The 25652-nt window shown below is 36.5% G+C and overlaps 1 protein-coding gene across 1 annotated transcript in view; it reads left to right on the forward strand.

The window, feature by feature from the left end:
* Nucleotides 1-15181, forward strand: part of CBLB (Cbl proto-oncogene B) — a 300380-nt gene extending 285199 nt beyond the window's left edge. Inside the window, exons 18-19 of the mRNA XM_007946571.2 lie at nt 1692-1811; nt 14922-15181. Coding sequence (XP_007944762.1) covers nt 1692-1811; nt 14922-15181 — 380 coding nt within the window. The remainder of the gene's footprint in view (nt 1-1691; nt 1812-14921) is intronic.
* Nucleotides 15182-25652: the final 10471 nt, after the last annotated feature.

Consider the following 25652-nt stretch of genomic DNA (forward strand, 5'->3'; position numbering starts at 1 on the left):
CATGTCATTGACCACAGTTTACCACAATGCAACAGCTCCCCTCCCACTTCCTCCCCATAGTTACCTCTTCCCAGTGACCATCCCTCCATACTCTCCTGCGCCCTGAGCTGTCTCCCTGTGCATAAGAAGCCCTTCCTTCTCCCATGATTGTTCTCTCTAGGGTGTGGGACACAATTCTTTATTGAAGATTTAAATATAAATATTGGGAAAATTTATAAACTCATGCAGAAAGCACCATATTTTGTTTCTTGGTCCCTCTTCCAAACCAGAAGATTAACATTGTATCATGGAATTTTGATTTCTTAACTCATTCTTTCTGAGCTCTCCCTTCTATAATTTTTCAGCAAAATTAATGAAGCTGAACCATTGACTCTTCAAATATTGAAAGCTCAAATCTTAGGAGTTGCTTTAATCTTGGAATGAATAAAAACAAGTTAAGTAGCCTTACTTAGGTCAGAAAGTTCCCATCAAAGCTGGTGATAATTAATATACTCTAAAAAGTGTGGGAGAAGATAATGTCTTCAATTCCTGCCTTGTCTAGTCAAAAATTAGTATAAGTTTTTAAGCATAGTTTTTCTTTTTATATAGGCAAATTTTATGTTCTTAATGTCAAACTCAAATAGACGTTAACACAATGAAATATTACCAGATCTGATTTAATATTTGCAATGTTGGCCTACATTAGCAATTCAAATTGTGCAACTTTTCAATTTATAAAATGTCTGAATCTGGCTAGGTTGAAGTTTAGTGTTGGTAGCAGACTCTCTGCCAAGCAGTGTGCTAGGGTACTGTGTTTGGTTATATCGTACATACATGATGAATAAGGCAAGGTCCCTGCTCTCAAAAGAATTTATGGAACATTTGGAAATACTAATTTCCAAATGTCCCATAAAAGAAAGTAATATGAGAGAATAAAACAGAGGCAGTTGAGGTAGAAGTAGTGACTAAAATTATTAGTGAAAAATAGATTGTACTCAAAAAAGAAATAACTTCTAAGGATTTAATTTTTTTATGCTGCTGATATAAAAGAATTAGATTTAAGGTTAACAGTTTAATATAGCAACACTGACAAAATCTCTTTTTCTCCCATTAGTTGTAGTTAATACCTATAATTGTTGTGTGCCATCAAGTTAACTGCGATTCATAGCAACCTTATATGTAAGAATAGAACTGACCCTTAGGGTTTCCTGGGTTGTAATCTGTAGGCGGAGCAGATTGCCACGTCTGTCTCCCACACAGCTGCTGGGGGGTTCAGATTACTGACTTGTTAGTTTGTAGCTGAGCACGCACTTACCTATTACTCCACCAGGGCTCCTTAATACCTGTATGAGCGTCTTCGTTTTATTGCAGAAAAAGAGTTTTCTTTCACTGTACAGGACAAATTGGAAAAAATAAAATAAAGTTAAGCATGTTTTATTATCAATGATCTGACAATTAAGAGTTGTAAAAAGTATACATATAAGCACAGTATTTCATATTATCTATAAATAAATGAGAGGAGCATATTTTGAGCACGTGTTGCATAAATTAGAAAATAGACACACAGATTAGAAAATGGTTAAATATCAGCCATGAAATTTACTTTCTAATCTGTTTTCAAAAGTCATGATCTTTATAGAAAATTTCTGTAATTTCTTCAGCCAATCAATAATTATCATCCTTTTAATTTGAAAATTGTCTTTATTTTTAAGATCCATTTTTTGATCCAGCAAGTGGCCAAATTCCTCTGCCTCCTGCTAGGAGATTACCAGGTGAAAATGTCAAATCCAACAGAACATCACAGGACTATGATCAGCTTCCATCATGTTCAGGTGAGTTGGCTAATAATAGTAGTAATAATACCTTACGTTCCTTTAGTGCTTTTTGTTTTTAAGGGTACCTTTTTGTTCTCTATATCACATAATGGACATTGCCAAATTAAGAAAGTATTTTTATTACCTTTGCATTTTCCTTATGAAACCTGTATTTATGAGAGGAATTACTACAAAACTGTTTCATGGAAAATTTAAAAAAAAAAATCAGTCATATTATCTTTAATTCATCAGTACAGCATATTCTTTGATTCAATATTTATTCATTCTCAAACTCTAGCTTTATCAAATATGGGGAAAAGGGAAGTGCCTTTGAACATTGAAATGCTGTGTTCTCTTATTTCTCCATTAAGGGAAGAAATCTCTTTAGAATTTATATAAGCATCAAAGTATTCTTTTTCATCACTTACTTGGGGCTAGAGTGCATTGCTCTGCTAGCAGCCATCAACTACAGGATATACCGTTTTACTAAATACAAATTATACTCATAACCATTAATAATGAAATACTGCTCCTTTGCTTGTTTGGGGAGGCTTTCCTTACCATTATATATAAAAGATCTTGTCTTACATTTGAATGCACTTTCTACCCCCTTGTTGTACTTTATTTTTCTTATAACATCTGTCACCTCCTGAAATTTCAATATTCATTCATCATTAATTTGATCATTGTTTAGTTATCTGTCTCCTTCACTAGAGTTTAAAGCCTTTGACGACAGTCATTGTTTGGTCCCCAAGTACCCCATGAATTCTTGGATAGGAGGGTGGATAGATGGATGGATGGATGGGAAGGAAGCAGAAAAGGAGAGAGGAAGGGTAGCTGATACATGTGTTGGGCTAAACAAACAATTTTTTTTTTAGTAATATGAGCAATATTTTTATCTCAGTTGTTAACATCGTAAGGTTTTTTTACATAGATTTTTGTCTTATTTTAAGATTTTGCCTTCTGTTGTTAAGCTTAAACCTGAGTGTATTAGTTTCTTAGTGCTGCTATAACAGAAGCACCCCAAGTGGGTGATTTAATGAACAAAAATTTATTTTCTCACAGTTTAAGAGGCTATAAGTCCAAATTCAGGGCACCAGCTCCAGGGGAAGACTTTGTGTTGACTCTAAGAGAAAGTCTTTGTCTCTTCTCAGCTTCTATTCCTTAGTTCCTTGTCAGTCTTCACGTGGCATGGCATGTATCTTTCTCTGTCTCTGCTTCCTTGCTTCCCAGCCTAATTGACTGTTTTATATCTCAGGTTATTAGCTTATGACACACCCTACATTGGTATGGGTGCATTAACGTAACAAAAACCCTATTCCGAAATTAGATTATATCTACATATGTTGTTATTAGGTGCTTTTGAGTTGATTTTGAGTCATGGTGACCCTCTCTACAACAGAACAAGACACTGCCTAGTCTTATGCCTTCCTCACAGTCATTGCCCTGCTTGAAACCATCGTCGCAGCCACTGTGTCAAGCCGTCTTGTTGAAGGTCTTCCCCTTTTTTGCTGACCCTCTACTTTACCAAGCATGATATCCTTTTCCAGGGACTAGTCCCTTCTGACCAAAGTATGAATGATGAAGCCTGGCCATTCTTGCTTCTAAGGAATAATCTGGCTATACTTCCTCCAAGACAGATTTGTTTGTTCTTCTGGCAGGCCATGGTACATTTAGTATTCTTCACCAAGACCACAGTTCAGTGCATCAGTTCTTCTGCATGCTTCCTTATTCATTGACTGACTCTCACATGCAAATGAGGTAATCGATAGTACCATGGCTTGGGTCAGGATTCATAAGGTTTTCAGTGGCCAGTTTTTTCATAATTGGACTTAGTCACATCCTTCTTCCTAGTTATCTTAGTCTGTAAGCTCCACTGAAACCTACCCACCATGGGTGACCCTTGCTGGTATTTGAAATACTGGTGGCATTGCTTCCAGCATCACAGCAACACACAAGCCACCACAGTATGACAGATGAGTAGTAGATCCACAGATATAACAGTTAATATTACAACACATATTTTGGGGGGCACAATTCCATCCATAACACTTAGCTCATGGAAGATTTATTAGTAGTGATAGCCATACATTGTGACTTCTGCATGAAGATGATTAATGGACTGCTTGGAGAATTATCAATGTGGTGCATTTTATGTACTCAGGTCCATGCATAGGAGATGCAGAAATCCCTCTGTAGTTTTACAGGTTTAACACTTGCATGTAACTCAGGAAAATATAGAAATTTATATTAATCTTTTCAAATTGTAGTCCATCTTATCAGTTCTAGTCATTGCAAGGCTTCAACAATATCAATGTATAGCCATTGAAACACTGTATTTTAAGTAGAAAGGATGGAATAGAATAAAAAAATGTAAAAAGTCAAACAGAGCCAATATCTGACAGCCTGTATATAAAAGAATGAATCAATCCCCTAAGTAAATAAGTTTAAAATCCAGCTTGGAGAAAAGTACCATGAATTATTTTAAATAATATATTCAGTACACCAACACTGGATTAACAGAAAAATATACTCAAGTTATAGGGAGAGTTGTGCCCCAAATACTCTATTTCTACAGCTGCTTTACAGTTTGTTGAATAATATGCGAGTGCTTCAGAGACCAAAAGAACATCATTCACATATATGATCTCAAGCTGTATGAATTCTGATTAGTATTCTCCCTAGAAATTTCAAGGAAGAACTGTGAGTCATGAACCATTTTGAAATATCCCCAAATACGCATTTACCAGAAGCCTGAACTGGCTTTTACCTAAGTGATAAAATGGTCTTGATTATTACTCTGAGGACCTTGGGTGGTTGTGACACCAAATATATTGCTCTACTCTCTAAACTTTTTATAAAAACATAGTCAAACCACAGAAAATAAGATACTTTTTTTTTTTGCAACAAAATGTTTGTTCAGGTATAGTTTTTCAGTGGGCTGGGGCCTGTCTCTAGTTTATTTCAGAGGGAAACTGAGCTTGCTTTCTATGTTAGGTCTCTCCATCCAAAGCCTTCAGACTGGATGCTTATTTGCCTTCAGGATTCGGTTGTTGTTGTTGTTGTTTGCTGTCTAGTCGGCCCTGACTCATAGTGACCCCTCCTTGGGTTTCCGAGGCAGTATCACTACGAAAGTAGGATTGCCCAACCTTCCTTCCGAGGAGTGGCTGGTGGGTTTGAACCGCCGGCGTTCTGGTGAGCAGTCAAGTGCTTTAGGCACTATGCTACCAGAGCTCCTTCAGGATTCTAATGGCCCTTAATTTATAATTACTGTGGTAGTATAGTGCCTAAGGCATTTGACTGCTAACCAGAAGGCTGATGGTTCAAACCCACCAGCCACTCCTCGGAAGGACAATTGGGCAATCTCCTTCCATAGTGAAACCACCTCGGAAACCCAACGTGGGGTCACTATGAGTCGGGTCCAACTCAAGGGCATATAACAACGTGTTTTAGGAGACTTTGGTAGTTTAGTGGTGGACTTCTCACCTTCAATGTGAGAGACCCAGGCTCTCAGCCAATGCTCCTCAGTCACAGCCACCAGCCATCTGTCAGTGGTAGGTTGCATGTTGCTATGATGCTGAGTAGATTTCAGAGGAACCTCCAAACTAAGATGGATGGGAAGAAATGCTTGGTGAGCTACTTCAGAGAATCAGCCAATGAAAACCCTGTGGATCACAGTTGTCTAATCTGTAACCCGTCCATAATAGTTAAGGCTCAGGACCATGTATGAGTTCACCAGGAGTCAGAGGCTGACTGGACGGCAGCTAACAACAATGTGTTTTCATGAGGAACTTTTGAAGTTGACTGACTAAGGATTCTGGTATGATTGTTGTACCTCATAAATTCAGTTTATCTTTTAGGGCAGTCTAAATAATGCATAATGACTTCTTTATGTATATGCTTTCTGTGAGAGGACTCCTTAAAAGAATTCAAAGTCATGTTTTCGCTGATTTAAAAAAATCTTTGTAATCCTTTTGTATAAAGATATGCTCATGTATGGGTATGTCTACATATACAAAGAGCCTTCCAGGTGTTTGCTCCTTCAAAAGAAATTAAAATTTTCTTGGAGATTTTTAAAGGTAATAGATGATATTTAATGCCATGGATATGTCATGTTGTTGTTCGGGGCCATTATGTTGGCTCTGGATCATAGCAACCCTCTGTCCAACAGAACAAAACATTGCCCGGTCCTGCCGCATGCTCACAATCATTGCTATGTTTGTAGCCACAGTGTCAGTACAACTAATTGAGGGTTTTCCTGTTTTTCGCTGAAACTCTCCTTTACCAAACATGATGTATTTCACCAGGAACTGGTCCTTTCTAATGTTTTCAGAGTATGTGAGATGAAGTCTTGCCACCCTTGTTTCTAAGGTGAATTCTGGCTGTACTTCTTCCAAGACAAATTTATTTGTTCTGACAGTCCATAGTATTTTCAATATTCTTCACCCACACCATTACTCAAAGACGTGAATTCTTCTTTGGTCTTCCTTATTCATTGTCCTCCTTTCACATGCATATGAGGTGATTGAAAATGCCATGGCATAGGTCACATGCACCTTATTCCTCAAAGTGACATCTTTGCTTTTGAACACTTTTTAAAGAGGTTTTTGCAACAGATTGGCCCAATGCAATATGTCTGATTTCTTGGCTGCTACTTCCATGGGTATTGATTGTGGATTCACGTGAAATGAGATACTTGACAACTTCAGTGTTTTCTCCATTTATCATGACGTTGCTTATGAATATGTCATAAAAATAGTTAAATCAGAAATACAGAAGAGCATAAGAGGATTTTACCAAGCTATGCTAAATTCACATATTTCTGTATATTGGGCAAATATTTTTGTTAAAATCTGTTTATTTCTTCACGTATTCAATTGGGTTCCATGTCTCTATTGTATATATGTGTTGTGTTGTTTTTCTCTTCAGTTTTCCAGTATGCTTTTCTCTTGTTATAAGATATAGTATGCTACAGTTTGCATACCATTTTTTAAAAACCCAGGAAACGCAAATGCTTATGCTGATGATTTGCAGCATTCGCTTTATAGAGGACTTGTCATTTTTTTAGTATTTATAATGCAGTTTAAGGTAACACTTAAAAACAAGGCTAGAATTTTAGCATGACTTGGATTAAATGTGTTTGTAACTAGTAAAAGGTATTCTTGCCAAATACACAGACAACAACACAAAGGAAAGTTCATTATTAAAGGAAGTGATTCCAATATTGTTTTCCTTTACTAGCTTAAAGGAAAATTGGAGTGTTGAATATGTTATATTAGCACTAAACAGTCTATAATTATTTCCATTAAAATCATAACTGGAAATCATGCCTTCAGTTCATAGAAGAGTTGGACTGTGTATTGTCATTACTCATAGGCAGTTTTAAGATAATTTTTTTATTTAAGATTTTGTTTTGTGTTCCAACAAAGGAAACTGCAATATTATAGAGTGTTAGCACAGTTCAACTATCTGAGATACTTCTCCTTAGTTTCAGTTTTGAAACCTCAGAACCTAGCATTTTGTTGCTTACAGATCTATATCTACTGTTGTTGTTATTGTTGTTATTTGCCGTCGAGTCGACCCCGACTCATAGCGACCCCTCCTTGGGTTTCCGAGGCAGTATCACTACAGAAGTAGGATTTCCCAACCTTCCTTCCGAGGAGTGGCTGGTGGGTTTGAACCGCCAGCCTTCTGGTTAGCAGTCAAGTGTCTTAGGCACTATGCTACCAGAGCTCCCACTATAGAACCAATAAGCAACATCATGGTAAACAGTTAAAAGAATAAGTTGTCAGGGGTTTCAGTTTGCTTGGATCCACAATCAATGTCCATGGAAGCAGCAGTCAAGAAAATCAAGTGACGATGTATTGCATTGGGCTCATCTGCCTCAAAAGACCTCGTTAAAGTGCTAAAGAGCAAAGATGTTACTTTGAAGACTATATCTACTAGCTTATTATAATTCTGTTATCACCATTTTCTAGATATATACAAAAAGTTGTAACTTTAGCCTTATTTATCATAGTTATCTACCACAATATAGGTTGAGTTTTTTTCTTTAACTTTAATTTAGTGAAAACTGTGAGTTAAATAATGCCCTTCCATAACTGGACAGTTGCATTAGTAGCAGCAGGAAGTAATTCAAGCTTATGACATAAATGTGCCCATACTTAATAGATCCAAATTACCAAATCATAATGATGATGTGTTTGAGATCTCTTTTATGCATTATTCAGTTAATTATTATTTTTTCTTCTAATTCTGAGATACTGTTATAGTGGAGAATGTCACTAGTCTAAGAGTCTTCATGTCTATCCCAAATATTGTCATTGAACTACTAAATAACTTTAGAAATTATGTCTCAGATTGCACATAATAATAATTTCTAAACTTGGTTAAGCTTCCTATAGGCCAGATGTTGTGCTAAGTATTTTAGATACAGATAAACGAAGCCCACTGCCACTGAGTCGATTCCGGCTGACAGTGACCCTATAGAACAGAGTAGAATGCCCCATAGGGTTTTCAAAGGCTATATATCTTTACAGAAGCAGACCGCTTCATCTTTCTCCCACAGAGCAGCTGATGAGTTCAAACCATTGACCTTTTGGTTAGCAGCCAATGTACCACCAGAGCATATTTATATATATCCTTTATATATAACCACTGTACCACCAGAGCATATTTATATATATATATCCTTTGTTGTTGTTGTTGTTGTTATGTGCCGTCGAGTCAAACCCGACTCATAGTGACCCCTCCTTGGGTTTCTGAGGCAGTATCACTACGGAAGTAGGATTGCCCAACCTTCCTTCCGAGGAGTGGCTGGTGGGTTTGAACCGCCAGCTGTCTGGTTAGCAGGCAAGTGTCTTAGCCACTATGCTACCAGAGCTCCCATATATCCTTTAGATACACATATATAGATGTAATTTTGAAAAATATAAATATATATAATATTTTACACATTTGCATATGTAATATGCATGTAAATATAATTTTATTCTCACAATAACTCTAAATTAGGTATTGCTAATGTCATTTTGTATAAGAAATTAGGGCACAGTAAAGTTTAGTAATTTACCCAAGGTCCTATAGCTAGTATCAGTGTGATAGTATTTTAACCAGTTCTGTCTTTTATCAATAAGCTATACACACATTTATTTATTATTTTGCTTGTTAATAAACATTATGTTATTTTCCCACTAGTAAACCAAAAACCAAACTCTGCCGTTGAGTTGTTTCCAACTTATAGAGACCCCTCCTCCTTGGGTTTCCAAGGCGGTATCCCTATGGAAGTAGACTGCCCAGTCTTCCTTCCAAGAAGTGGCTGCTGGGTGTGAACCCCCAGCCTTCTGGTTAGCAGTCAAATGCTTTAGGCACTATGCCACCAGAGCTCCAAAATTAAGTGATTTTAAAAAAAATCACATATATTCATATGATGACAATAGATTTCTGGAGATGATCAATGATAAAATCAAATAAAGATAGTAAACAAAGAAAGAGTAGCAATGGCAAAGAGATAGAAATAGGAATAGTGAAACTGTACTTAAAAATTTCAAAACCTGAGTTCTGATTATTTTTTGCATGACCTTTGGCAAGACACTCATCATGTGTTTGCTATACTTTTTCCATTGGGAAAGTCAGTCTCTAGTTCTCAGATCCTTGAGCATCTCATGCCTGTGAAACTAGCAGAAGGCTCTCAAGCTAGTTTGTTGTGTATATGTTTTTTTCCTAATTATGTAAATTGTACATGTACATTGAAGAAAAAAATGGATTTACAGAAAATAATCAACAAGACAAAGAAGTCACGTATAATAACTCTACTGCCAATAAGGAAAGTCATTGCCATTTCTGAGCACTTCCTTCTCGTGTTTGGTCTATGCACATTTTCTCATAGGTAAGATGATATTCAATTTGTTGATTCTATCTCATTTCCATTTGACATAATATAATAAGAATAATAAGGATCTCGCTGCATCATTACATTTTTTAATCAATGTCATTTTAATTTAGTCTATGATAGCCCATCATTTCTATGTGCTGTCAAAAGCTATTTATTTTAAATATTTAATTTTAAAATTTTTAATTTTAAAATTCTAATAGAAACCATAACTTTATATGCATGAAAATGAATACATCGCATGCCTGTGCTTATGCCTGGAAATATAGAAACTTGGTGTGGTAGTCGTTGAACAGAGTTAATATAAGAGAAATAGGGAAATATATTCATCAATATGATGACATTTACTTACTAAACAAATTTTTCAAAATATACAGTCAGAAGAAAAAAGAAAGACAGCTGCAGATCATGAGGGAAATAATAATGGCCTTTTGTGATCAAATAGTTGGCAGCCATGGAAGAACAGACTAGTGTGTCTCAACTAACCATTGTACCCCTAAGACGCCTTTTAGATATTATTTTTCCTAAATGCTACCACCCCATGAAAGTTTAATACCATAGGTATACTGTACATCTCTTTATACTGTGGCTGTTTAAACCCATTGCCATCAAGTCAATTCCAAATGATTGCAAACCCACAGGGCAGAGTAGAAGTGCCTCACAGAGTCTACATGGCTGTAATCTTTACAGAAGCAGAATACCACATTTTTCTACCACAGAGTAGCTGGTAGGTTCAAACAGCTGGCCTTTCAGGTTTGAAGCCAAGTGCTTAACCACCATTTCATCAGAGTTCCATTTTATGACTGTTTAAAGGCTACAAATCATTGGAATACCCATTTTTTTTCATCCCTAAGAACCAGTTTTTGCCCCCTAGGAGTCAGTCTTAAGGCGGTTCAAACCCACCAGCCACTCCTCGGAAGGAAGGTTGGGCAATCCTACTTCCGTAGTGATACTGCCTCGGAAACCCAAGGAGGGGTCGCTATGAGTTGGGGCTGACTCGACGGCAAAACAACAACAACAACAACAGGAGTCAGTCTTGCCTGTTTAGGCTGTATGACAGAGCAATCAATCACACAAGTTATATTCCACCACATTCTCATCGGGCTGTTTCCCAGGCCATCCAGGTCTTCTGTGTGTCTCTTTGCAGTATTATATCATCAGAAAACCAAAATTGAGTCAAGATTTGCTCTAAACCACTACTTAGATCTTTCTTCTCAAAGAAAAGTTAACTCTGAATGGCACAAGAATTGGTGCTTTAGTTAAAAGTGAATAACCACATGCAGGAAATTTCTCCAAACTGTTCTATGTAGAAAATTCATGCCAACTTTGCATTTCATTCCTTGCTTTGTCAGTATATATATTTTTTTTTTTTTGATATTGTAATTATCATTTTCCTCACATCCTTGAATAAAATTGATATTCCAGGAAAATGTCCTATTTTTATGCTGCAGAACTCCATTCTTGTACTTATTTGGATAGTTTTGCCATTGCTCATTGGAATTCAAAAATGCTATGAGCCTGGAAAGCAGCTCTAGAATAAGCATACATCCTGCCAAAGTAACTGTTTTTAAGGATGACATTCATTCAGGTTCAGAAATCCCCATAGGATTATTAAAAGTCAGTCATTCCAGTGTACTCCACAGCTACAATGCAATGCTTTTTTCAGAACTATGAAGTGGTTAGTTTCATTGCTCCCTTCCATTACCCTATGCATTCTAAATTGAATGAGGACCTGTTGTCTCCTCCTTTTAGATATTTAAAAAAAAAAGGTGGGAAAAGTGAATGTTCTTCTGAGCTTTGGGAAAAGATAATCTATATAGAAAAAGGGGTTGTTTTTAGATGGTGGGCTGGCTGTAGTAATCAGCATGGAGATGATCTGCCTGCTTTTTACCAGATTGCACTGTTTGTTCAGGCTATAGCAGTCTCTCCTTGTTTTATGCCTTACTTGAATGTTTTCTGTAGATTTAGACACTCACAACAAATTCTGTGGGTTTTTTTTCCCTCTTCCACACTTCTCTGATATCCCTATTAATTTACAGTAATTGCTGTTCTGTAGCATTTGGTATTGCATTTGTCATTATCGATGTGAGTTCATTGTCCTTTCCTTTTAATTGTCTCCTCAGCACATATACTGTGCATTACATTAATTCTCAGACTACCTAACCGAAGAATACCTCTAAAATGAATATACAAAATAGATTGGGAAAGTGAGAGTTATAAAAGTCAAGTGCTTAGCCCAAGGTGGTTCAGAATCTTAGTGGCCAAACTGAGATGCAGACCATTCTCAAGTCTGTATGGGATGTTTCTCTACTATACCTAAAAAACTCTGTGTTGTAGCTCTCCATTACCTGGTGTCGAGCCACCCTACCCAGTTAGAACAGCCGATCATAAAATAAGATCTTCCAAGTTGAATACATTTCAGCAATGAGTAGAAATTTGTAACAGGTGATGAAAATAAGCACTTTTATTAATGAAACTACCTCTGAGAGCATATGGAGCTGCAACTTGCATTACAAAGAATTTCAAATTACAGGTGCCAGTGCATGGTACAGCTCAGCTTCCCAGCATTGGTAAGACTTTAAAGAGGTGTCAGCACTGTTTTTGGGGATATATAGACTTTGAGTTAAGGATTAAATGACCAAGATTAAATGAGCTGTGATATATGAGTTTTGTATTTAATCAATATAATACAGTGTATATATTGGAAAGAATCTTTACTTGAAGAGGGCTCTTTCTCACTTATAAAAATGAAAATGTCTTCAAAATCTGCCAGGATTCCTCATTGCAAGTGGTTTGAAATCATTTGCTCTGGTTGGTCCTTCAGATATATTTTGTGTATCAAGGAATACCTGTTTCCACATCAGAGATGCACTTACTCCTCTAACTAGAGAGTTTTGTTTTAATTGTGTGTGTATATTTTTTCCTAATAACTTAGGTTTCATGAATTATATTTATTATTTATTTCTTTCCAAGCAAAAAATACATCCATTCTCTTTTTTTTATATTTATCTCCCAAAAAGATGTTCAAAATCTTAAGATTTTCTTGCCCTTTGTATTTTTAGCTGTGTCTCAGGATGCCACAAACATGCTTGATATTCATGTACCACTCTTAGTATTGGACAGAAACAAAATAATAGTACAAGAAAAACTCTGAGACAATTACCAATAGAAGACAATGATTTTAGAGTTATGTTTTTCTCTTCAAAAAGTATCTCAGAAAGGACAAGATTTAAATCTATGAATTCTCTGTAACTTATCAGAAAAATACCTTGCTAAAAGTTCTAATAGTTTACTGAAGATGATTATGAGCAAAGCATAATTTATTGTCTATCTCTGCATGGTATAATGGAAATACTTAATAGAAAAATAAATGGAACTTTAAAACATAGAAAGAAATGCAATTTAGTAGACTGTAATAATTTAGGATGTTTAATTGAAGATACAGGACACATTACAGACCTTAGCAAGAACTAGGAATTAATTTGTGTTCTTGTATGTGAGCATACTTTCAATATGCTGTATCTACAATTGTAACATTTTTAAAACTGAATATTATCCCATAAAAAAACAAAAGGAAAGGAGAAATTAAAAATAAGACTGTTATTCAGTTGGGTGTTGAACCAAGTACTTGGATCCTGGAAACTTTTATTTTATGTATGTTATCTTAAGTTTGTTAGAATTTTTAATAAAATTTTTTTTTCACAATTTTTTTGTAATAGAAAACTCTTTTTTCTCTTGATCTAAAAAATTGAAAATATGAAATTAGGTATCAGATTTTTTATTATTTAAATTTGATAATTAAAAATATCATCTTATGAACACTGATCTAATCTAGTGGGTGACCCTTTCCTGTGGCCATTTGGAAAGTTGGGGAGGCAGCAGAAGGCACTTGTCAAGAGGCATTTAGATTGTATCCTCAGTTCACTATGTCCTTTATATTTGCCACTTGCCATTTGTCAATTGTCTAGAAGAAAATTATTAAATGTTGATGTCTACATAGTCTTAAATGTGTGTTGTGTAATAAATTTGACAATTATATATAGAGAGGTATAGATATCTAGCCTTTTGAAATAAAATGCCAGTATAGATGTAGGGAAATCCATTATAAACATACCCTTTTGAGTCAGCTAGCCTGTGCCCTGGAGATACATATAGAACTGTGGCCTATAATTAATTTTCTGGGAGCCCTGGTAGCATAGTGCCTAAGGCATTTGACTGCTAATCAGAGGCCTGGCAGTTCAAACCCACCAACCCCTCCTCAGAAGGAAGGTTGGGCAATCTACTTCTGTAGTGATACTGCCTCGGAAACCTGAGGAGGAGGAGTCTATGAGTCTGGTCCGACTCAAAGGCACATAACAACAAGAAATTAATTTTCCTTTCTCTTAACAAGCTAACTCACCATTCATGGACACCATTGTCATTTCTTTTACTTTGAAAAATTATTGTCATGAGGGGACTTTTCTGGAACCCAGATACATTATTCTCCACTTCTCATATTTCTAGTAGGTTTGATTTTTCTCAAGTAGAACTTCTACATTGAAATCTAGATAAATTTGTTTGAGCAGAGCACCAAGTTTACTTCTGTTCAATCCATTAACTAACACAGTCAACACATCTGCTATAGTCTTCCTTCTCCCCCCTCCAATTACAGCATCACTACAGCATCACTTCAAATTATTACTAACTTGAAAGAATAGGAGGAGACCCTACAAGGCATATTTCTCAAAGCATTTCAGCTGTGACATGGGGTGATGCAGAGAACCTGTTGGGTTGGTCTTCCATGAATGTCTATGAATTTGTAACAGTTGGGTTTCTTGTAGGTAGAAACTTTCTGAGAGAGTTCTTCCAGGAATAGTCAGCCAAAAGTAGTGTCATTGTAGAGAAGAATGAGCAGTATGACAGAAAAAAGTGAAAGCCTTTCCTAGACAGCTTTGTTTTTCCTTCTTTATATTGTTTATTCCCTATAACTTGAATAAAATTTGAAATTGGGAAATAAAGGGTATAATTTTCTCAGTGGAGCTATCAGTACTTTTGACCTCAATGTTCTGTTCTAATGTTCAAAGTGCAGATGATATTATCTACCCCACAATGGTAGGTAAATATGAAAGGAAACTTATTTGTAAAAGATAATGAAAATATTAGCATTTTGATGTAATAATGAGATGATATTATTTGTTAGAATGTCTTTATTCTTATCTCACTGCTTTAATAATCTCTCTCTTTAAAAATCTACACAGATGGTTCACAAGCACCAGCCAGACCCCCTAAACCACGACCCCGCAGGACTGCACCAGAAATTCACCACAGAAAACCCCATGGGTCTGAGGCTGCATTGGAAAATGTAGATGCAAAAATTGCAAAACTTATGGGAGAGGGTTATGCCTTTGAAGAGGTGAAGAGAGCCTTAGAGATAGCCCAGAATAATGTTGAAGTGGCCCGTAGTATCCTCCGAGAATTTGCCTTCCCCCCTCCAGTCTCCCCACGTCTCAATCTATAGCAGCCAAGACTATAAACACCAAAATGTAAAGCATTTACATGATGAATATTCCAGGAATATGGGATGGAGAGCAGAAGTGAGTTACGTGATTCAGGAAAGATGGGGTCTCCTGTTCATCTGGCATCTTGAGAAGAGAAGCTTGAGAATGCAGTTTCTCAGAAGACGGCTGTTTGTTCAGGATCCACACCTGCAGCTTCTTTTGCTAGCCATGCTTTTAAATCAGGGTTGAACTGACGAAAATAATTTAAAGACGTTTACTTCCCTTGAACTTTGAATCTGTGAAATGCTTTTCCTTGTTTACAAGTTGGTGAAGTTGCAGTTTGCTTTTGTTTTTTGGATACCTATACTGTGTTCCTGACAGACCATTTGTAGTGGTCAGGTCTGCTGTAACATTTCTTATCAGATCCCTTGCTGCCCCTATTGGTAGCTAAGTCATGTATTCATTTTGATCTGTCCCCGACCAAGAGGTCCAATTCCATTTCTCCCATTTACAAGACTCTAAAGGTTTTGATTTTCAACTTACCAAACTAATGCAAAAAAAAAAAAAAAAAAACCACAGATGTGTGTGGCCTTCACTACTGAGTCTTTTCTTTGGCAACCATTGCTGTTAAAGGGGAAAATCTGAATGTATAAAACTTTTTTCAGTGAGCTGCCTTTTCTGAGGGCTTTTCACAGTGGTATAGAGAGCACTTCCATTTTTCGTGTAAGTTTTGTTACTTTTAGTCCTCTGTATTCTTATCTCCGTCATCCCAGGGTGTCACAACTCTGAAAAAAATCTAAAAATTAGAAAGCAACTACTGTAGATGGGGAGAAATCTACTTGCATATGACAGTGCTTTGCTGAAATTATGTAATGAAGTCACCCGCTATTTACCCCTGTGCTACTCTGGGATGTGCTGAACAAGAGAGCTCTCTCACTGAATTATATTAATAATCTGCAGATTAAATTATGGTCACACTTTTCCCAAAGTGAAGTAGAGTCCATTTTCTATTTGAGTTATTATACTCTGGTTCCTCACAGCTTCAGGAGCCAATTCATATTGCAGTGGAAACATTAAACCTTTGATGCACTGTTAAGTGCTAATGCTACTGTGGCAATGTTTTTTGCAAAGGTCTTAGTAATTTTCTCTCTGCAATCAAATTAAAGTACATATGTCATTTCTAGATTCTCTCATTTATTGTGCCATCCAGTCAGGTGAAAGAAACATCCGTAGTTTTGCCTTTTTTGCAAAATGGTGGTTGGTTCTTCAGAAACTGTGTTGTTACTTTTAATAAATCTACATATATTTGTTGAGCATCTGTGATGTGCTCACCTATATCAGGCACTGTGTTTTTAAAGCACAAACTGCTGTCTCAAGCAGATTCCAGTATAATGTTTTGTTATTCTTTGTATGTGTTTTTGATGGCAAAAGTATAATGGACAAAACCTAGGAATTATCAGCTTCTGAATTTTCAGGCAACTTGCTTTCTTCTTTTCCAAGGAGAAGATAGTGGGAAATGAGACAAAAACCACTTCTCTTTAAAATGCATGTACCCATAGCAGGTTTTCTAAATATGGACTAATTTTGGGTTTTGGTATGCTTCTGCCCCGCCATTCTTAACTTCACACAGTGTGATATTAAAAGGTACATCATAGAAAGCCTCTCTACAAGACTTGAAAGGACATGACCAAATATCTAACATAGGCTCAGAAAAAAGCAGACCCAATGGAAATTAGTGTTCTACAGAACTCATGTAGATAGCCAAGTTGACCAGGGGAGGAGACCTGATGCATTCCTTTACAAATGATATGTGTCCTTTCTTTAAAACTTTGCTTTCTTGATATGATACTTGAGGAGGCACAGGCTTTATATAGGTTGTGCTCTTGTTTGAATTTCTTAAGGTGATTCTGAGCTGGTTATGTCCCTGGTGGGGAACTTTTAATTTGCCTTAGGTGTTCTTCCTGTGAGTAGATATATGAATGCAGATTTTTACACTGTTTAAAATTGCATTGGTTCATTCTTCGTTACTGTATAAACTCCACATTATGTCACCATGATTTTTCAATTATTTTATCAGTTTCTGGTGTCACATTTTGGAAGGAAGATTGGGCAGTCTACTTTGGTAGATATACCACCACATTGCAGTAGCACTGTATATTTTGGCCTTTTAATGTCTTGCTGATCTGAAAGCAAAAAGTTGCCATTTCATTGTGATAATATTATGACAACATTCCTGTTGGATTAGGGAATGATGTTAAATAGAAATGTTAAAAAGCAGTGCATTCTCATTCAAAAATGTATTCAAGTAATTTGTGAAAAAAAATAATTGAGAAATAAAAAGGTCAGTGAAGATGGTCAGTTTGAACCTGAAGTTTGAAGAAAATCCATTTTGCAAAGAAAATGTACTAACTTCCACCAAAATCTCTCTGCATCTTGTATTCAGTAGCACCCTTTACTTTTGTCATTTGTTTTTGTTGTTGTTATGTGCCGTCGAGTCGGCCCCGACTCATAGCGACCCCTCCTTGGGTTTCCGAGGCAGTATCACTACGGAAGTAGGATTGCCCAACCTTCCTTCCGAGGAGTGGCTGGTGGGTTTGAACCGCCAGCCTTCTGGTTAGCAGTCAAGTGCTTTAGCCACTATGCTACCAGAGCTCCTACTTTTGTCATTAGAAAGGAATAAATCCACAACTCAAATGTACAATGGAATGGAAGAGGGAAACTTTCTAGCACACTCATGAATAAACCCAATGCACACACCACCACCATCCACTGTACAGGTCTTATAGAACTCAAAAAAAAAATTGTTTAGAAAAAAATAAACCAAAATATTTTTTTTCATTAAAAAGTGATTATTAATGTTTGGAAATGTTCCAGACTTTGTTTCACTGTAATCCAGGAAGTTGGATATTCTTCCTGTTTCTCAACACTTGGTAATATTTTATAAATCAGGATTTCATATCATTAAAACATATCATGCTACCGCAAAACAGCCTGCCCCCCCCCAAAAAAAAAACACAACATATTAGGGTAGGACTTATGCTAAATGGTATTCCCGTAAATTAATCTTCATCATTTGTGTTTTACCCCCTTCGTGTCTGATAAATCCTGGCAAATTTTTCGAAAACTCAATCAAGCAATGTTCATGATTAATTTGAACTCCCTTCTACACAGAAGACCCTGCCTAAGCTCTTCCCTATTCCTTTCCTTATCGTCATTGCAAATACTCTTAATAATAACCCTAATTGCAACTTCAGAAGGCCCATTTGTTAACTCAGTATTTCACACACCAAGAACACTTGTAAAGATTTCTTCATAATGTGAATTATTTTTTATTTTTCAGTTCCAGAAGCATTTCCTACAGTTTGGATATTATTTTTCTCCCACATTTTCAACTCGAAGCTTTAATTTGCACTGGCTGATCTAACCTGGTTAAATTTTTAATTTCTCAAATTGACAGATACAGAAGCAAATTATATGATGTTTTAACAATACAGGTACTACCTGTTGACATGGACTTTTACTGCTTCTAAGAAAAGTTTCCAGAAAAAGTGATAAAATGAAGAGTTTCCTTCCCAATTACTATTTTATTGTTCTTGTTTTTTTTTTTTTTTTAATGCCTTTTAAAAATTTGTCTAATATGGCAAAATAGTTATGTGTTCAATTAATTTATATGCATTCTTTTTCAATTCTGGTTATTATGTAACCTCAAATACTTTATCTGTTCTTTTAAGATATTTTATAAAATGAATGTTAACAAAATGCTGACTTGGTACTTTATTTTTCAAATGAACACAAACATGTTTTAGAGCATTTCCAAGTTGTAATTTTTGTCCTTCACATTAAGCAGCTAACCAAAAGACAACTGATTTAAAGAGCTTACTAGAAAAAGTGGTGTAGAATTCCCATTCCAAGTGACTTTAGTTATTAAGTACCAAAATCATAACCATTTTAAGATAATATGTAAGTTGCTCCTATGCCATAGAACTGAAAGTCAAAATTATATTACATTTCCTATGAAGTAATACTATATCTGGGAAAGGCAGGCCTTGATAGTGAGGTATCAAATAATTGCTAATTTCTGATCAACAGGAACATGAGTTCTTTAAGTTCTTGGTTTTTCTAATAATTTGTTACTGGCCACTGGATAGTAGAGAGAGAACAATAGATATTAAAAATAACAATGCTGTTAGGTGCCTTTGAGTTGGTACCTATTCATAGCAACCCTGTGTACAAAAGAACAAAACTTACTGCCTAGTCTTGCACCATTCTCACAATCTGTGCTATGCTTGAGGTAAGCATTATAGCCACTGTTTCTATCCATCTTGTTGAGGGTCTGCCTCTTTTTCCCTGACCCTCCACTTTTATCAATCATGATATCCTTCTCCAGGGACTGGTCCCTTCTGACAACATAACATAAATACACAAGTACAAGAGATGACATTCTGGCCATTCTCGCTTCTAGGGAGTTCATTCTTCTGGCAGTCCATGGTATTTTCAGTATCTTTCACCAAAACCACAATTCAAATGCACCAATTCTTCTTTGGGCTTCCTTCCTCATTGTCCAGCTTTCACATGCATGTGAGGTTATTGAAAATAGCATGGTTTGGGTGAGGTGCAACTTAGACTTGAAAGTCACATCTTTAGTGTTTAGCCCTTGAAAGAGGTCTTTTGGAGCAGATTTGCCCAGTACAAGAATCAATTTCTTGTTTTGCTGTTTCCATGGGCATCGATTGTGGATCCAAATAAAATGAAATCCTGGACAATTTCATTCTTTTCTTTATCATGATATTGCTTATTGGTCCAGTTGTGAGGATTTTTGTTTTCTTCATGTTGAAGTGTAATAGGTACTGGATGCTGTAGATTTTGATCTTCATCAGTAAGTGCTTCAAGTCATCTTCCCTTTTCAGCAAGGAAGGTTGTGTCATCTGCATATCGTAGGTTGTAAATGAGTCTTCCTCCAATCTTGATGCCGCATTCTTCACAGAGTCCCACTTCTCAGATTATTTGTTCAGCATACAGAATGAATAAGCATGGTGAAATATACAACCAGGATGCACACCGTTCCTGATATTAAATCATGCAGTATCCCCGTAATCTGCTCAAAAGACTGCCCCTTAGTCTATGTACAGTTTCCTTATCAGCACAATGAAGAGTGCTGGAATCCCTTTTCTCAATTTTATCCATAATTTGTTATGATCCACCTAGTTGAATACCTTTGCATAGTCAATAAAATACAAGTAAACATCTTTCTGGTATCCTTTGCTTTCATTCAAGGTCCATCTAACATCAACAGTGATATCCCTTATTCCCTGTCCTTTTCTGATTCTGGCTTGAATTTCTGGCAGTTCCCTGTCAATATACTGCTTCAATCATTGTTTTGTTTTTTAATAATCTTCAGCCAGAATTTACTTGTTTGTGATATTAATGATACTGCTCAATAATTTTCACAATCTGTTGGATCACCTTCTCTCAAGTGGGCATAGAAATTAATCTCTTCTTGCCATAAACAAGTATCTTTGCATAATAAAGTAAGCACCTCTAACATTGCATCCGTTTGTTGAAACATCTCAATACCATCAGCTCTTGACCACACTTTTCCTCCTGAAATTGTTGAAAGAGCCAATTCTTTTTGGTACTTTGTGTATTCTTTCCATCTTCTTTTGATGCTTCCTTCATCGTTCAGTATTTTGCCCATAGAATCCTTCAGTTTTGCAGTTTGAGGCTTGAATTTTTTCTTGAGTTTCTTCAACTTAAGAAATGCTCAGCGTTGTCCTCCCTTTTGGTTTTCTAACTCCAAGTCTTTGCATATTTCATTATAATAACTTTACTTTGTCTTTTCCAGCTGCCCTTTGAAATCTTCTGTTCAGCACTTGTAGTTCACATTTCTTCCATTTCTTTTAGTAATTCTCCATTCAAAATCAAGTTTCAGACTCTCTTCTGACATCCATTTTTGTCTTCTTTTCTTGTCTTTGTAATGACCTTTTCCTTTCTTCATATATGATATTCTTGATATCATCCCACAACTTACCTGGTCGTCAGTCATTGGTGTTCAGTGGTTCAAATCTATTCTTTAGATGGTCTCTAAATTCAGTTGGGATATAATCAAAGTCATATTTCAGCTCTTGTGCACTTAATTTTCTTCAGCTTCAACTTGAACTTGCATATGAGAAGTCTGTTCCACAGTCAGCCCCTGGCCTTGTTCTGACTGATGATATTGAGTTTTCCATCATCTCTTTCCACAGATGTATCCAATTTGATTCCATCTGGTGAAGTCCACATTTACACTCACCATTTATGTTGTTGAAAACAAGTATTTGCAATGCACAAGTTGCTGGTCTTGGAAAATTCTATCATGCATTCTCTGGCATCATTTCTTTCACCAACGCCGTATTTTTCAACTGCCAATGCTTCTTTGTCCAACTTTGGATTCCAGTTATCAGTAATTATCTGTACATCTTGATTGCGTGTTTGGTCAATTTCAGACTAGAAGAAGTGGTAAAAGAAAAAATCTTCCATTTCTTCATCTTTGTGTTTAGTGGTTGGTGCATACATTTGAATAATAGTAGTATACTATTCTGTTTTCTAGACATAGGGATATTATCCTATCACTGGCAGCATTGCTCTTCAGGAACAATTTCATTTCAGGATCTTGAAATGTTCTTTTTGATAATGAATGTAACACCATTCCTCTTCAATTTGTTGTTCCCAGCATAGTAGGCCATTTCATTGTCTGGTTCAAAATGGTCAAAAGCAGTCCTCTTCAGCTCACTAATGCTTAAGATATTGATCTTTATGCATTCCATTTCATTTTTGACAACTGCCAATTTTCCTATATTTGTTCTTTGTACATTTTATATTCTGATATTATTAATGAGTAATAATTGCTGTAATAACTAATATTTAAATTCAAGAAGCATAACAGAATGTTGTGGAATTTTGTGTACATGCAAAGTCTCATACACAGTGAATGTTCTTATACTCAAAGTACAAATAATGCATGAGAGATACACATAAGTAATCCCAATACAAAAAAATTATGCTTATTAATTTATACACTGGACTGGAATTACATGATTATGCTGAAGAGCTTTTACTGCTCCAGTACTATGTGCCAGGCACTCAGTATTAAAACATTCATTTAATTCTTTAAACAACCCTGCCTCCTAGGACTATGAAAAGAAAGTAAGAGTGACAAGTTGTTTCTTGACAAGTGATAAGGTTGGCTAGCAGTTAGATTTTTTTGGGTTTTGGTTTTCCTTTTTTTTTTTTTTTTTTACGAAATATAAATTCTTTACAACTAGGAATAGCACACGTGAGCAAACACTGCTATTTAGACAAAGGCATGGAGTTCAGTGGGACCTGAAGAAGACATAAGAAGAAACCAGGGGGGAGGGATATTTGTGCCAGCTAATGAAGGACCATGCTGGACACACTAAGATCATGGAAACCATAGGATTAAGAGTCACTAGAAGTCAGAGATGATGGTAAGCATGAAAATAGACAGTTATCTTGATGTAGAGGAAACTAGGTGTCTATAACAGAAATTGCTGCTTGCTGCATCAAATGCCAATTAAGCAATGGCTAGAGGAAAATTACATTTTCATTCTGTGGCTTCATTCTCTCTCTCTCTCTCTCTCTCTCTCTCTCTCTCTATATATATATATATATATATATATATTTCTCTATCTCTTTTGGTTCTCCAAGCAAACTTGGAAATTATTGGCAATTATCTTTCACCCCTACTGACACTATAGAGGTCTGGTAGCACAGTGCCTAAGGCATCTTACTGCTAACCAGAACGTTGGTGGTTCAAAACGTTGATGGTTCAAACCCACCAGCCACTCCATGGAAGCAAGACTGGACAATCTGCTTCCACAAAGATTTACGGCCTCAGAAGCCCAATAGGGGTCACTATGAGTTGAAATCGACAGCAGTGGGTTCAGTGGGTTTACTTCCACTACCCTCTTTCAAGGCTGAATTATAACCTGTGTAATTTTAAATAGCCCTTTGTTGCAATCACTCAAGGAGATGGATTGATGCAATAGCTGCAACATTGGACTCAAATATGCCAGTGATTGTGATGAAGGTGCAGGACCAAGCAACATTTTATTCTTTTTTGCATAAGATCAGAGTACATTCGATAGCAATTAACAATAATAAGACTATTCCTCCAGTGAAGCCAGGGAGATGACAGAGCAGAGTAGCGGCAGGAATCTCAGGCTTCACTCCTAAGAGACAGGAAAGCAGGGGAAAGAGAAGCCAGGGGCACACTAGAGCAGAGCAGTGGGAGATATCCAGGTAAGGGGAGGGCGGAGAGGGTTTGAACAGCTAAGGGAGACAAACTTGTCTGTCAGTTTGTCATACTCTGGTGGCTTGCATGTTGCTGTGAGGCTTGAGGCTGTGTCACCTTCAAATGCCAGCAGGGTTGCACATGGTGCACAGGTTTCAGTGCAGCTTACAAACTGAGACAGACTAGGAAGAAGGAAGAGGCCATCCACTTCTCAAATAATTGGCTAGGGAAAACCTTATGAGTAGCAGAGAATTACTGTGCAATTTTATGAATAACCCAGAAACGTTGTCTGATACAGTGCTGGAGGATGAGCCCCTTAGGTCAGAGGATGCTCAAAATATGACTGAGAAAGAGCTGCATCATCAGAGTAGAACCAACCTTACTGATATGGATAAATTAAAACTTTTGAGACCTCCATTTGCTGATGTGGCACAACTCAAATTGAGGAGAAACAGCTGTAAACATCCATTAATAATCAGAATATGTAATGTACAAAGTATAAATCTACAAAAAGTGGAAGTTGTCAAAAATGAAATGGAATGCATAAAGATTAATATCTTAGACATTAATGAGCTGAAATGGACTGGTTTGGGCCATTTTAAATCAGATAACCATATATATGATCTACTATGACAGAAATGACAATTTAAAGAGGAATGGGGTGGCATTCATCCTCACAAAGGATGTTTCAGATCTGTCCTGAAGTACAATGCTGTCAGTCATAGGATAATATCCATACATCTACAGGGAAGACCAGTTTATACAACTATAATTCAAATTTACGCACCAACCACTAAAGCCAAAGTTGAGGAAATTGCCAATTTTTATCAACTTCTGCAGTCTGAAATTGACCAAACGTGCAATTAAGATGTGTTAATTATCACTGGTGACTGGAATGCAAAAATTGGAAACAAAGAAGAATCACTGATAGTTAGAAAATTTGGCCTTGGTGACAGAAATAATGCTGGAAATTGCATGATAGAATTTTGCAAGACCAATGACTTACTCATTGCAAATACATTTTTTCAACAGCACAAACAGCAGCTATACATGTGGGCTTCACCAGATGGAATACAAAGGAATCAGATTGACTACATCTGTGGCAAGAGGTGATCGAAAAGCTTGATATCTTCAGCCAAAACAAGGCCAGGACCTGACTGTGGAACAGACCATCATCTGCTCATATGCATGTTGAAGTTGAAGTTGAAAACAATTAAAACAAGTCCACAAGAGCCAAAATATGATCTTGAATATATCCTTCCTGAATTTAGAGACCATCTAAAGAATAGATTTGATGCATTGAACACCAATTACCGAAAACCAGAAGAATTGTGGGATGACATCAAGAATATTGTCCATGAAGAAAGGAAGAGGTCATTAAACAGACGAGAAAAGAAGAAAAGACCAAAATGGATGTCAGAAGAGAGGAGCATAGCTAAAGCATATAGAAGAAATGACAGGATACAGAGTGGAAGAGAAGATTTCAAAGAGCACCTCGAGCAGACAAAGCCAATTACTATAATGAAATGTGCAAAGACCTGGAGTTAGAAAACCAAAAGGAAGAACACACTCAGCATTTCTTAAGCTGAAAGAACTGAGGAAAAAAACTAAGCCTTGAGTTGTAATATTGAAAGATTCTATGGGCATAATATTGAATGATGCAGGAAACATCAAGAGAAGATGGAAGGAATGCACAGAGTCACTGTACCAAAAAGAACTGGTCGATCTTCATCCATTTCAGGAAGTGGCATATGTTCAAGAACCAATGGTATTGAAGGAAGTCAAAGCTGCACCGAAGGAATTGGCAAAGAACAAGGGCCCAGGAATTGACGGAATACCCATTGAGATGTTTCAACAAATGGATGCCCTACTGGAGGCACTCACTTGATACACCAAGAGATTTGGAAGACAGCTACCTGGTCATCTGACTGGAAAAGATCCATATTTGTACCCATTCCAAAGAAAGGTGAACCCACAGAACCTGGAAATTATTGAACAATATCATTAGTATCACACACAAGTAAAATCTTACTGAATTAATTAAAAAACACTTGCAGCAGTATACTGACAGAGAACTTCCAGATGTGCAAGGTGGATTCAGAAGAGGACATGGAACAAGGGATATCATTGCTGATGTCAGACAGATCTTGGCTGAAAGCAAAGAATATCAGAAAGATGTTTACTTTTGTTTTACAGACTAT

The sequence above is a fragment of the Orycteropus afer genome, unplaced genomic scaffold (assembly GCF_000298275.1).
Source record: "Orycteropus afer afer isolate SDZICR_OR568_19922 unplaced genomic scaffold, OryAfe1.0 scaffold00166, whole genome shotgun sequence".
Taxonomy (NCBI): Eukaryota; Metazoa; Chordata; class Mammalia; order Tubulidentata; family Orycteropodidae; genus Orycteropus; species Orycteropus afer.